Genomic DNA, 13,133 nt, shown 5'->3' on the forward strand with positions numbered 1-13,133 from the left:
AACGTACTGATTTTGGTCTCATATGCAAAACAATGCTGCACAATAAAACCACTTACTCCAATAAAGCAGAATTAGTCACACTTGCACTCATGATAATTTGAAGAATTTACACACTAAGCTTGCATTTGCAGTTCTATTGCAAGTTAACAAATTTACTTCCCCCATAGAGCTTTGTTGACGAAAAACAAAAACAATCTGTTTCAAAGAGATTTATCACACATGTGCAGGAAAAACTCTAAATGACATTAGTACTACTTAGTCACCCTCTCCTGTGTTCCAGGTGTGTGTCGCAGAGTCAGTCCCAGCCTAGTCCCTCAGGCTCCACTAAACTGGGCTATTCCTTTTGCAGAATGTCCCTTTACAGGCATTTTCTATTGCAGGGCTGACTTGCATTTATGGTCAAGCAATCAATGTAAAACATATCCTTTTCTAGTACTAAACTAATTAGACAAGCAAAAATAAGAAAAGCATATAAGCACTTCATATAAGCACACATAACCATTGCTGACACGATGCCCTCTTCAACTGATTACTGAAGCTGCATGTTTGCAGTGTTTGCAGACCATCATCTCCACACATCCGCATGTCTTAACTAATGCAAGTGCTATATGATGTATCATACAGACGTCACATTCTTTCACTTTCAAAAATATTAAACCTAGGCAGCCAAGAATAATGATTCTCTTTCACTTCTCTTTTAGCGGGATTGTTTTATATGATGTCCAGTGCTGAATCCCTGTTCTCTATATCCTTAATGACACAGTCTGTTAATTATTTATACGCCAAAAACTGATTCAGTTAAGTCAGCACTGGCTAAATCAATAGTGAAGTGCCCACAGTCACGTGACATTGCTCTTTATGATGGGCGACTTTACTACCATTAAAACAGAAGGCTTCCTGATCGACAGCAGACTTATGGCAAGTCGTTTTAACATTTATTCCTTTCAACTAGCATTTATTTTGAATTACTACTAAGCAATCCTTTATATTCTAATAATGATGGGTATCTATGGAGTTAGTTACTAGTACTTATTCAGTAAAATAAGTACTTATTTTTTTACTTCTTAGTTCAGAAAACAAGTATGCACTTTTAACTAATATGCATTTCAATTACCTGATCCTTGGATCCAATACCTGATCCAGTTTTACTAAAAACTATATATCTGGTAACTGCTCAGTATGATGGGTGACTTTATCACCATTAAAAGGCTTGCTGATCTACAGCAGACATATAATAGCAACTTTTAACATTTATTCATGTAATCCAGTATTATTTAACTAGCATCTATTTTAAATGACTATTAGGCAATCCAATTGTAACTAGCATTCATATTTTTCATTATACAATGTTCATTATATAAAAATGGCTTTGAAACAATTCTCACTTAAAGACAAGTAATAATTAATTATACATGAATGTTTGAAGTAATAGACTGAAATAGTATTCTCTTGTAAATCGTACAATAATTTTAGTTTTATTTAAAACTTATTCATTAGTAACATATGTATTGAGTTACTCACTAGCACAATTCAGAACATACACTACTAGTAGAAGCTGCAATTAGTACTACAATTATTGCTGGTATATGATCCAGTTTTACTATTCATTAGGTAGTAGAACTATATAATTTAACAAGAAACAATAGAAGGACTACTAGTGTACAATGATCGCTCTTATGAATAGCACTTACTTGTTATTAAAATTAACTAAGTATTTTTTTTAAGAAAAAGCATTAGTGGTTAGTTTTAATGCATGTTTGTTAAACCAGCTTGCCATACACATTAGGTAAAGCAACAAAGTCATTCTTTTTTCCAAAATGAACTGTGTAGACAAAAGAAATACAGAGTAAACACTATGACGCGCGTTTTAAGTTACACGCTGGCTGTGTCCAACCTCCAAGTCTCCTTCCTGGGATACTGTAGAGACGCCTCGGCTCAAGGTGATACATCAGATAGACAGGCCCTGACAATATATACACACAATGACCTTAACAAAACTACTGCTTTTTTTTACCCTTACAGACTACAGTGTTTTGCAAGGGTTGGTTATGGAAAAGAATATGCCGTTTAATGGTACGTCCTCCACTTTTTGATTGCCCCAAGTTAAACACCTACACGTTGAATCCAAAATAACCGATGCCATTCGACAGGTTAGGCTACTTACGTGCCTTCAAGCAAAATCATTGCCTGCTCTCATCTCTGGTAAACTGTATTTTCCGATATCATCGCGAAGGTATTCCTTATCAAGCGAAAAGAAGTGTCGTATGCTTTTAGTAAGCCGAGACAAGTCCACTGCCGTCTGAATGCCGTCGAATGCCGAGTCTTAGCGGCGCTGTCCGTTCAGCACCACTCACGCTTGTCCTCTAGGCTAGGTGATTGAGAGGAGGGAAAAAAATCACAGATGCTGCCTCAAGCCACGATGAAACACCCGACTAAAGCGACTTTTCCGTATTTGATGTCTTTAACTAAATGATATGGAAAGTGAATGTTCGGCCTCTGGCACTGTACACCGAGGCGAGGGGAGGGGAGCAGCACAGCTGTCACGAGGACGAACCTCGCCGGCCTATCCCGTGTGGAGAATAAAGGCCGTAAAATCTGACTATAACTCTCTGTTTTATATTTCAATACACATGAACGCACAGATATGTCCTTGTTTGACTACATAAGCTATCTCATATCTTTGGTTACGCCAATGGTAACATACACCTCATTCAGAAAAAGGTCCTCGTCATTTTAAAGCAAATGTAATTTATAAAGCATGTGCGATGGCACAAACATAGTTAAATTGATTCATACTTCCGCCCCTCACAGGTATTATGCAATTTCTTCTCCTAACACGCTATGCGCATCTGACGGCACTACATGTTACGGGATTTGTACAGATCAGTATGCCCAAGTTTGTTTGCGGTAATTATGGCATCTGTACGTACACGCGTGGGCCCCACTCTCTCGACTGAAATACTGCAGTGGAGCTGAAGGGAGCTCGTGCGAAGGCACGAGCCAGCGAATCAATCTGTGAAACATCTAAATCTCAACGCCACTGATGTCTTAGACAGTCGTGCCTGCGATGTTTTATCATACGTCTCGAGTTTCTATCCCATTGCATTCGCATCTGAACACTTCAAGAACATTTGGGACCCTTGTCCGCTCCAGCACCACACCCGTGCAGTCAGACCGTCCTCTCTGTGATTCAACCCGCAACCGCGCACACGGTCGGGCACATCATGCCGCTAACGCTTCAAGGAGGAGTGAGAGAGAAAACGAGGTTGGTAGTCCCCGTTTTTAACGGCAAAAACGGGAACGCACCGATTCTAGGGAGTCCAGCCCAAAGAAGTATGGCGAGGGTGACTCGAAGGGAGGGGGAATGCAGGCGCAGGGGGACTAAAAACTGCCACATTAGTGATTTTGACATGTTACGTTGCAAAACACTGTCACAAATGACATCTGAATGCTGAATACTGCGTCTTGCGTCAGTCTGTCCGCACGATATTCCCATGCAATAAAGTTTGCGGCGGTCGTACTTGCCTGTCCCATGCTATGCGTATGTTCTACATTTCGACACACACACTAATGTTATGTTTCCAGCGCCAGGCCAACACCCTCATTTACCTCAGTCAGACTTTTTCCCCTTGCATAGCCTGTGTTTGACCAGTACTATAGCTGTTCGTAGTGTCTTGCGTGTTAATTGGCGTTTTCCTGCGTTTCCTGCAGCAAGCCTATCCACATCTGTGAGCTGAAAAGATGCTGAGCGCGAGAGACCGCTCTGCGGCAGATGAGTCCAGGTATGAGACACGCTCAGAACAGGCTATAAACACCTGAAAAAAACACGACACTTGCGCTGTAGACAAGAGAAAGTCTACTTACTTTTTCCGCATTAAGAGCGATCCATGTAGATGTTGCGTGCCTAAGGATGTTTAAAAGACCCAGGAGAAACTGCGGATGTCGCCATATTGTTGCCGCTATCTTCCTTCCCAGTGCGTACGGCTAGCCTGCATAATTGATGACTCTCAGCAAATTGTTAGGGAGCGTCTGCAAGTACCCTACTTCCGACTTCCGTACTGACCGACAGAACGCTGCAACGTAAGCGAAACAGCGCTAAAAGGGAATATCAATCACAATGATGTGAGTCTAATTATATTTACCACTTCTCAGTAAAATTAATCTAATCTTCTCATTTCTGTTCCAACAATTGTTAAACTGTCTTAAATTTAATCGTTAAAATGGGATTCACAGAGTTAAACTGGAGCTGTTTAATTAAAAAACATTAGAATTTCAAATGCACATGTAAAATTCATGTTTAAAATGAAAATTAAATTCTGTATTAACAAATCTGGAGTGTTCATTCAGAACACACAATATATAATACATTTTCTGTCATTTGTGGTAGCAAGCATCATCATATGGCACTGGCTTTCAAATTAAATGTGACCTTATAAAACAGTCATAAGGGTCCATTTTTTAACTTAACTTATTGTATAAATAAGCTTTCCATTGATATATGGTTTGTAAGGATAGGATTATATTTGTCTGACACACAATTATTTGAATATCTGGAATCTGAGAGTGCAAAAAAAAAAAATCAAAATATTGAGAAAATCACATTTAAAGTTGTCCAAATGAAGTTCTTAGCAATGCATATTACTTATCAAAAAGTCAGTTTTGATATATTTACAGTAGGAAATTTACAAAATATCTTCATGAAACATGATCTTTACTTAATATCCTAATGATTTTTGCATAAAAGAAAAATCGATAATTTTGCTATATAAAATTGCTATAAATATATTACTTACAACTGCTTTTGTGGTGCAGGGTCACAAATGGTGAAATTTCTACGTTGCCATACATAAGCATTTCAATATCTCCACCTAGAATAATTACACAACACTTGTTCCTACAAATACTTGTTTAAGGTTTTGTATGTGTGAAGCAAAAAGTCACATACAGAAATAGTTCACCCAAAAATGAAAATTTGCTGAAAATGCTGCCCATCCAATATATAGATGAGTTTCTTTCTTTAATCAGAACAGACTTTAGTATTGCATCACTTGTAACGTCAAAATGAGAGTTCAAACAGCTGATAAAAACTGGAATCCAGTCCATCAGTTAACATCTGGTGAAGCAAAAGGCATGTTTGTAATGAATAAATCCATGTTTAAGACATTTCTATCTTCAAACCATTGCTTCCAGCAAAAACATCCTTTATCCATAATATTGCTTTCAGTAATTTAATTTTAAATTTCTCCAAATCTGTTCTGATGAAGAAACAAATGTATCTATTCATCCACTCTTGGATGGCCTAAGGGTGAGTAAATTTTCAGCAAATGTTCATTTTGCGGGTGAACTATTTCTTTAAAGTCTCTACATTCTGAGGGCAAATGCAGAGTTTCCAATGAAATTCACTGGCGACATCTTTGACATTTTAAGTACAGTGTTCAGTGCAAGATTAGACTGTGGCATTGTATTTATGGGGTTGGTTCAAACTGTGTGGGTGAGGAAGCATGGTCAAAGGTCGCAGGCAATAGATAATCTACCTCTAATCCTGTTAGGAAGTGAAAGGAAACAAGGGCTTTAGACTTTGAGCTTACCTCCAACTCCCCCTTCTGGGCCACCTGAGCATCTTTTCTAGTCTTCACTGATGAGCCCCAAGTGGATGAAGCCTTGCTGTGCAATGCGCCACCAGCCATGTCTGTGTTTGGTCACTGTCCTTGGTGCTGAAGCCCCACTTTGCGTGTGAGCCAAATGGGACACAGAGGCATCTTCACATGACACTGTTTACAGAGCAGATGATTAACAGAGCACATTTTTATGTGCTTGCGATGTCAATTTTTGGGACTGTTGCCTGCAAGTATCACAGGAGCTTACAGCGTCTAAAGATATTACTGTAAGCCTAATCTCAAGTAAGAAAGGCCTAAATCCTAATCTTAGTCACCATAGAGGATCTTAGAGATAATTGCATTTGACAAGAAGATAGATCAAGAATACTTATACCACCTGACTTTAAATTTAAATCAATAGCTGTATTCAAATCAACAGCATCAGTAATACGCAACAACTGAAGAAGACCATAAGACAACAGTTCTTTGCAGAAAATTAAAGTTTGATTTTATCTAAACATTCTCTAAATTAAAGTAACCATCATAGCGCAGTGTCACCAATAAAATATTATTTCTAAACCAGTATTAAAAAAAAAAGGTTTTATTAATGAGCCATTGCTTATTTGTGTACATGCTTTTAATCGTATTTTTAAAAATTACTAATCATGAGGGTTACTTTTGTGAGGAAAAAGAAAGGAAGATCCACTACTATTATTTACAGACGAACGCCATCTGGCGACAGACTGGAGAACTGCTCTGAATCAAACATATTACATACGTCAAAGACGTTCATTGGCCAGTGTCACAAGGTGCGCACAATAGCTACTCCCCTCTTGTATATAAACCGTAGCGCAGTGTTCCAGGTTTGTAGTTAAAAATGTCGCTGTTAATGAACGCTTGCGCTTTTTTAGTCAAAGTCCTCCTTCTACCGATGTACATTGCGGAGGTAACTGGACTTTTATCTTTCTACAAACGTGTTTTTCCTCTATTCATCTATACATTTACGTATAAATACAATGACAAAATGAACGACAGCAAAAGGGAACTATTTCGAAACCTGGAGAAATTTTACCCCCCGAAAGGCTCTCTGCGCATCTTGGAAGTGGGCTGCGGATCCGGGGCGAACTTCGAGCACTACCCGACGGGCTGCAAGATCACATGCACTGACCCCAACCCGCATTTCCAAAAGTACCTAAAGAAAACTATGGCTAAGAACGACCACCTCGTTTATGACAGCTTCATAGTGGCTTCCGGGGAGAATCTAAAGGCGGTGGAGGACAACTCAGTGGATGTTGTGGTGTGCACACTGGTTCTGTGCTCAGTCAATGATACGCCGAAGGTTCTGCAAGAAGCAAAGAGAGTTCTGAGGCCTGTAAGTTCATGACAGTCAGTGCTTAGGTGGTTGAACTCCAGTATGCTTTCGTATTTCATGAACCGTCTATTAAAACTCCCAAGCCGATTTGCATGAACATAACATTAAGTGTATTTGAGATGAAAGGTAACAGGGTCATTCCGTGTCAACTCAACCAGAGGTGCCCGGCTCAATTTTTTTTTTGATTTTGCTAATATTTCCTTCTTAAGAAAGATAGACACGTGTTGTGATGAAGGCCATTATATTAAATGTCATGGATGAATATTTGCTGAGTAGTCCAGAGTTTGCTGAGATTTAGAGACAGTATTTTTTGCTGTATATTAGAGATACAGAGTGTTAAAATTACTTCTCTCTTAGTAAAATTTGTTGACTTTAGTTATCTTTGTTGCACAAAAATGGGAAATAGCACCTTTCAAGTTTTTTCTTGTTTCAAGTTTGTGTGCCTGTAACTCAGGAAGTATTATAGATATCTTAGTTGCCTTTTAGATATTGGGTCTTAACAAACTTTCCTTTTGACATCTGTATTTTTAGGGCTCTGTAAGGTTCAGTTCCAGAGATACTGGAATTTCAATATGGCTCCAGCAGTAAATCATTAAATTGTACACATTTTCAGTGGTCAAAAAACAAATGTGATATATATATGTGACCCTGGACCACAAAACCAGTCATAAGGGTCAGTTTTTCAAAATTGATATTAATACATCATCCGAAAGCTGAATAAATAAGCTTTCCATTGATGTATGGTTTGTTATGATAGGAAAATATTCGGCTGAGATACAATTATTTGAATATCTGGAATCTGAGGGTGCAAAAAAATCTAAATATTGAGAAAATTGCCTTTAAAGTTGTCCAAATGAAGTTCTTAACAATGCATATTACTAATCAAAAATTAAGTTTTGATAGATTTACAGTAGGAAATTTACAAAATATTTTCATGGAACATGATCTTTACATAATTTCCTAATGATTTTTGGCATAAAATAAAAATCAATTTTTTTTTAAAGAGAAATGCCTGAAGAACAAATAATGTTGAAACTAGAAATGTATATTCTTTCATTTCTATCAAGACAACTGCATTGAACATGCCTGTCTGTGTGCCATATATATTCTTTTTCCAAAGTTTGTGTGCCTGTAACTCAAGAAGTATTGGAGATATTGCAATGTGATTTTTAGATTCTATTTCTTAATAAACTTTTGTTTCAGAATCTTAATTTTCAAGACCCTACATCATTCAGTCCCAGAGATGAACTCAGTGAGGCCCCATGTCCACATTGTTGAATATTACCCATTTTCAATGGTTGAAAACCAAATGTTGGTCACTTTGTATACAGCTGATAATTATTTAAAGATGAAAATGTGGTATCAATTTTGAATGGTCACCATTGGCACATAATGCAACAAAGACTACTAAAGTCAACATATTTTACTAACAGACCTGTGTAGAAATAACATTATAAAGCTTTCATCTTTCTGAAGTCATTCTACCCCCTTATAATTTGACTCTGAATCAACTCAGGTGAAAACTGCTATTTTGACCCCCTTCTACAAAATAGTGGATTGCTCATTAAATATTCATCCATGACCTTTAATATTTTGGCTTTCAATAATATACGTCTGTCTTTCTTTAGAAAAAATATTAGCAAAATCAAAACTTTGAGCCGGGGAAATTTGGTGAAATATTGTGAAATCTGGTTGATTTGACACAGAATGACTTAACAGTATTGCGTAACTACACGTAGAGCGCAGGCTGCTGCGATAAACCCATTAGAAACAGCTGATTGTTCTAGGGCAGATGTCAACATATAGATAGACTGCTGTTTTGAAATGCTGGAACATTTTAAACTAAACAAGCCATACTCAAATACTCTTTTCTTCAGGGAGGAGCGTTTTTCTTCCTTGAACATGTGGTGTCTGAGCCCTCAAGCTGGGTTTACTTTTTTCAACATGTTTTTCAACCACTCTGGTAATATAAAAACACATTATTTATAAAATCACCATTAAATTTTAACTTGTGATTTGTACCGAATTTTAAATAAAAATGAAATAAAATTCTGTGTTTGTCAGGTACTTTTTTTGGTGATGGCTGTGAGATAACCCGTGCTACTTGGAAGCATCTCGAGGCAGCTGGCTTCTCTGACCTGCAGCTACGTCACATCCAACCGCCACTGTTTGTTATACTCAGACCACACATTGTTGGTTATGCAGTCAAATAATGAAAATTAATTTTTAATTATGTCTTTGTATGCAAGAGCAATTTGTATTAAACCACAAAAACATAAGTTTTTGTTTAATGTGCCAAGACTATATTTCAATATGACTGTATCTTGTTGCATGAGTATCCTGTTTGTAAAACTCATTACTATTAAGATTAAGTACAGAAATACCAGCAAGTAAAACAACAAAATACTTTCATATCCACCTTATTTTTCAATGCGGAAGTAAGCTGTTTTCTGGTAATGTGTTAGACGTCCGGTTCATAATCCACCATAGGGAAATAACGAGAAGAATATCGAAGTGCAGTAAATGGTAAAACAGTTTGCACTACAAACCAGTGTGTTCATAATTAAGACAATACATTAAAATAATATGGTAAGACACACCAGTTTGCAATATTAAGCAGCAAAACAAGCTCATTGCACAGCTAAAAATAGCTGGAAGTGGATGAGACCGGAAGCCAGACACAAATTTACAAATGGCTGCACCCACTCTTATGGGGAAAAATAAGGTGGATAAAACAGGCTTTTGAAAATGAGTGCAGGCCAGCTTTTGTGAAGTTGTGGTTAATGCACAAATGAGTGTTTAATGCCATCTAGTGGTTAGGAGGAATGTGTGTCATACATGGGAGCATTAAAAAAAAAGAGAAACAAACTTGATACTTTTAACTTAATATTTCTATATTTTTTATAATATAGTAAAAAAAGCATAAATACCACATTGTATTCTCCATCTTTAAATTTCGGCAGACACTGTTGGATCTTTTACGTTAATCTAAATTAATCTAAACCTAATCTCAAGTAAGAAAAACCTAAATCCTAATCTCAGACACCATGGAGGATCTTAGAGATAACTGCATTTGACAAGATGATAGACAGATATAAAGTTACAATTGAGCAGAAATGTAATACCAACGGTTTTTTCAAAAACAAAATTTGGGACATAATACCATTTTTTCAATTCTGAATCCATTTAATTTTAAAAATGGTATTAGAGACATCAAAGTCAATAGCATTTAAACCACCTCGATAAACTAAATTACCTATTATATATCTATTTAAGTATGTGGCCTATTCTTCCAAATAACATTATAGACCTACATTTTCTTATTCGCCTTGGCTAATTGACTTTGGAGCATCCAACACAATTGCTGTAAGATAATGTTGACAACCCTTCAGCCTTTCATAACAATATCATACCAGTCAAAGAAAAATCTCTAACTAACCAAGCGTTAAATGTGTTTTGTACTTTATCAGTTAATGCAAGATCATTTAAATTATTTACTTTTTTTTACATATTTTAATCCAAAGGTGAACAATAAAAGCTCAGTGTGAGCTCTTAGCAGAATTAAAATCACGCAAATGTCAAATCTTAGCATATATATTTTTTTTTTTTTTTTTACATTTTGGGTATATTATATGCTTTAAAAAAAAAACAAATCTGAGAAGCGTGGCGTCATGTTTCGACCTCTGAATGAGCCATTGCTTATTTGTGTACATGCTTTTAATCATACTTCTCAAAACTACTAATTGATTACTTTTAGTGAGGAAAAATAAAGGAGGATCCACTACTATTACTTATACACAGGTCGCCATCTGGCGACCGACTGGAGTACTGTCCTGACTGAAACATTACATGCGTCAAAGACGTTGATTGGTCAGTTGTCACAATGTGTGTGCAACAGCTACTCCCCTCTTTATATCAAATGTAGCGTGTTGTTCCAGACGTATCATTTAAAAATGTCGCTGTTAATGAACGCTTGCGCTTTTTTAGTCAAAGTCCTTGTTCTACCGCTGTACATTGCGGAGGTGACTGGACTCTTGTCTTTCTACAAACGCGTCTTTCCTCTCCTCGTCTATAAAATGTCGATCTCATACAATGGCAAAATGAGCGACAAAAAAAAGGAACTATTTCGAAACCTGGAGAAATTCTACCCCTCGAAAGGCTCTCTGCGTATCTTGGAAGTGGGCTGCGGATCCGGGGCGAACTTCGAGCACTACCCGACGGGCTGCAAGATCACATGCACTGACCCCAACCCGCATTTCCAAAAGTATTTGAATAAAAGCATGGCGAAGAACGACCACCTCGTTTATGACAGCTTCATAGTGGCTTCGGGAGAGAATCTAAAGGCGGTGGAGGACAACTCAGTGGATGTTGTGGTGTGCACACTGGTTCTGTGCTCAGTCAATGATACGCAAAAGGTTCTGCAAGAAGCAAAGAGAGTTCTGAGGCCTGTAAGTTCATGATAGTTAGTGCATATATATTTAATAAACAGTCTCATGTCACTCCAAAGCCTATTTGCATCAAACAGTTATTGATTACATGAAGTGTATTTGAGATGAAAGGTAACAGCATTACGCAACTACACGTAGATCACCGTTTGCTGCGATAAACCCAGTAGAAACAGCTGTTTGTTCTAGGGCGAATGTCACTTTACAGATCAGGCTGCTGTTTTGAAATGCTGGACATTTTGAACTAAACAGCCTATGTTTAAATACACAATTATTTGTTGAGAAATATATATATTTTGTCTTCTACAGGGAGGAGCATTTTTCTTCCTTGAACATGTGGTGTCTGAGCCCTCAAGCTGGGTTTACTTTTTTCAACATGTTTTTCAACCATTCTGGTAATATAAAAACATACATTGTGTGTAAAATCACCATTATATTTTACTAGTGATTTCCACTGTAATAACTTTTATAATAATAATTATAATAGTTATTAATCTCAAACTGGAGTTAAAACAATTCCATGTTTGTCAGGTACTATTTCGGTGATGGGTGTGAGACAACCCGTGCTACTTGGAAGCATCTTGAGGCAGCTGGCTTCTCTGACCTGCAGCTACGGCACATGCAACCACCACTGTTCTTTTTGATCAGACCACACATTGTTGGTTATGCAGTCAAATAATGAAAATAATTCTGGCAAAAAGATGCAAAACTGATTCCTTTTACCATCTACATTTAAATGTATAAAAGCGCAATTTGTGTTAAACCATAAAATAGAAAGTTTTTGTTTAATGTGCAGAGATTGAATGAATGTAGTCATTATCTTGTTGCATGAGTATGCTGTTTGTAAAACACATCACTATTAAGGTTCTGTATGAAAATACCAGCAGACAAAACAACAACTTTCATCTGTACCCATTTGGAGATGAGTGCATTCTAGCTTTTGTGAGGTCGTGGTTAATGCATAAATGAGCCATACTGCCATCTAGTTGTTAGGAGCAATGTATGTCACAGGAGAGAGCATTTATAAAAGAAAATAAACATAAACTTGATCCTTTGACATAATACTAATATACTTTTTATAATATACTTTAGAAGTGCACCTTGTATTCTCCAACTTTAATTTTTGACAGACATTGTTGGATTTCCTGGAGTTCCTGTTATAAAACATTGTACTTTACTCACAAAAGTTACAGTTTTAGCTGAAAAATTAGTACAATGTATTTTTACTATAGAAATGTATTTGACTTACGTTTTGTTAAGGGGGGGATTAAATGACTTGATATGTTCATGTTGTCTTTCACTGTGGAACCACTATTCTTTATATATGTTGTGAATTGAACCAAAATACAATAAAGCTATCATTTTTAAATGTGAACTAAATATGAAACAGTTCTCTGATTAACATTTTAGTACAACAACCAAGACGTTCACCCCTGGTTTCACAGACAAAGCTTAAGCATAGTCTTAGACTAAAATGTAAGTCTGAGCTGCTTCAACTGAAAAAAACTTGCACTGACTCATCTTAAAAAATATCAGTGCCTTTCTTTTGTCTCAAGATGCACACCAGTAAGGTTTTTTTTTTCCTCGAAGGCACATTTATAAAAATTACTAATTAAACTATGGCCTAATCCTGGTTTAGTCTAATCCCTGTCTGTGAAACCAGGCCTATGTTTTCTCAAATATTGACCAACATCATTTCATAAGCTAACCTAGCATCTC

At 36.8% G+C, this 13,133-nt stretch overlaps 2 protein-coding genes across 6 annotated transcripts in view; one reads left to right on the forward strand and one right to left on the reverse strand.

The window, feature by feature from the left end:
• scn8ab (sodium channel, voltage gated, type VIII, alpha subunit b) overlaps positions 1-4,000 on the reverse strand; it is a 64,882-nt gene extending 60,882 nt beyond the window's left edge. The window contains exon 1 of one of the 2 annotated variants that reach the window (XM_051111958.1): positions 3,865-4,000. The gene's annotated coding sequence lies outside the window, so the exon portion shown is untranslated. Of the gene's footprint in view, positions 1-2,164; positions 2,575-3,864 lie in introns of those variants that run through there. The other variant, XM_051111959.1, reaches the window with a different exon arrangement.
• A 2,414-nt stretch (positions 4,001-6,414) lies between these two features.
• tmt1a.1 (thiol methyltransferase 1A, tandem duplicate 1) lies at positions 6,415-12,783 on the forward strand. 4 transcript variants are annotated; one of them, XM_051112764.1, is made up of 3 exons: positions 6,415-6,969; positions 8,847-8,935; positions 9,038-9,822. In XM_051112764.1, exons 1-3 carry the CDS (start codon positions 6,475-6,477, stop codon positions 9,180-9,182), a joined length of 729 nt encoding a protein of 242 aa, XP_050968721.1. In that variant the 5' UTR covers positions 6,415-6,474; the 3' UTR covers positions 9,183-9,822. The 4 variants fall into 4 exon arrangements, with proteins under 4 accessions (XP_050968721.1, XP_050968720.1, XP_050968719.1 ...); XM_051112763.1 differs by having other exon boundaries at positions 6,418-6,969; positions 8,847-8,932; positions 9,034-9,822; XM_051112762.1 differs by lacking the exons at positions 8,847-8,935; positions 9,038-9,822 and adding exons at positions 11,724-11,809; positions 11,946-12,783 and having other exon boundaries at positions 6,452-6,969.
• Positions 12,784-13,133: the final 350 nt, after the last annotated feature.

This window comes from Labeo rohita, chromosome 6 (assembly GCF_022985175.1).
Source record: "Labeo rohita strain BAU-BD-2019 chromosome 6, IGBB_LRoh.1.0, whole genome shotgun sequence".
NCBI lineage: Eukaryota > Metazoa > Chordata > Actinopteri > Cypriniformes > Cyprinidae > Labeo > Labeo rohita.

Excerpts from the sequence above, each read along its gene's own strand:
- tmt1a.1 (XM_051112764.1), top strand. The coding sequence starts at position 6,475 with ATGTCGCTGTTAATGAACGCTTGCGCTTTTTTAGTCAAAGTCCTCCTT. Across the intron at positions 6,970-8,846 it reads CAAAGAGAGTTCTGAGGCCT|GGAGGAGCGTTTTTCTTCCT; the intron begins GTAAGTTCATGA and ends TCTTTTCTTCAG. Across the intron at positions 8,936-9,037 it reads GTTTTTCAACCACTCTGGTA|TTTTTTTGGTGATGGCTGTG; the intron begins ATATAAAAACAC and ends TTTGTCAGGTAC.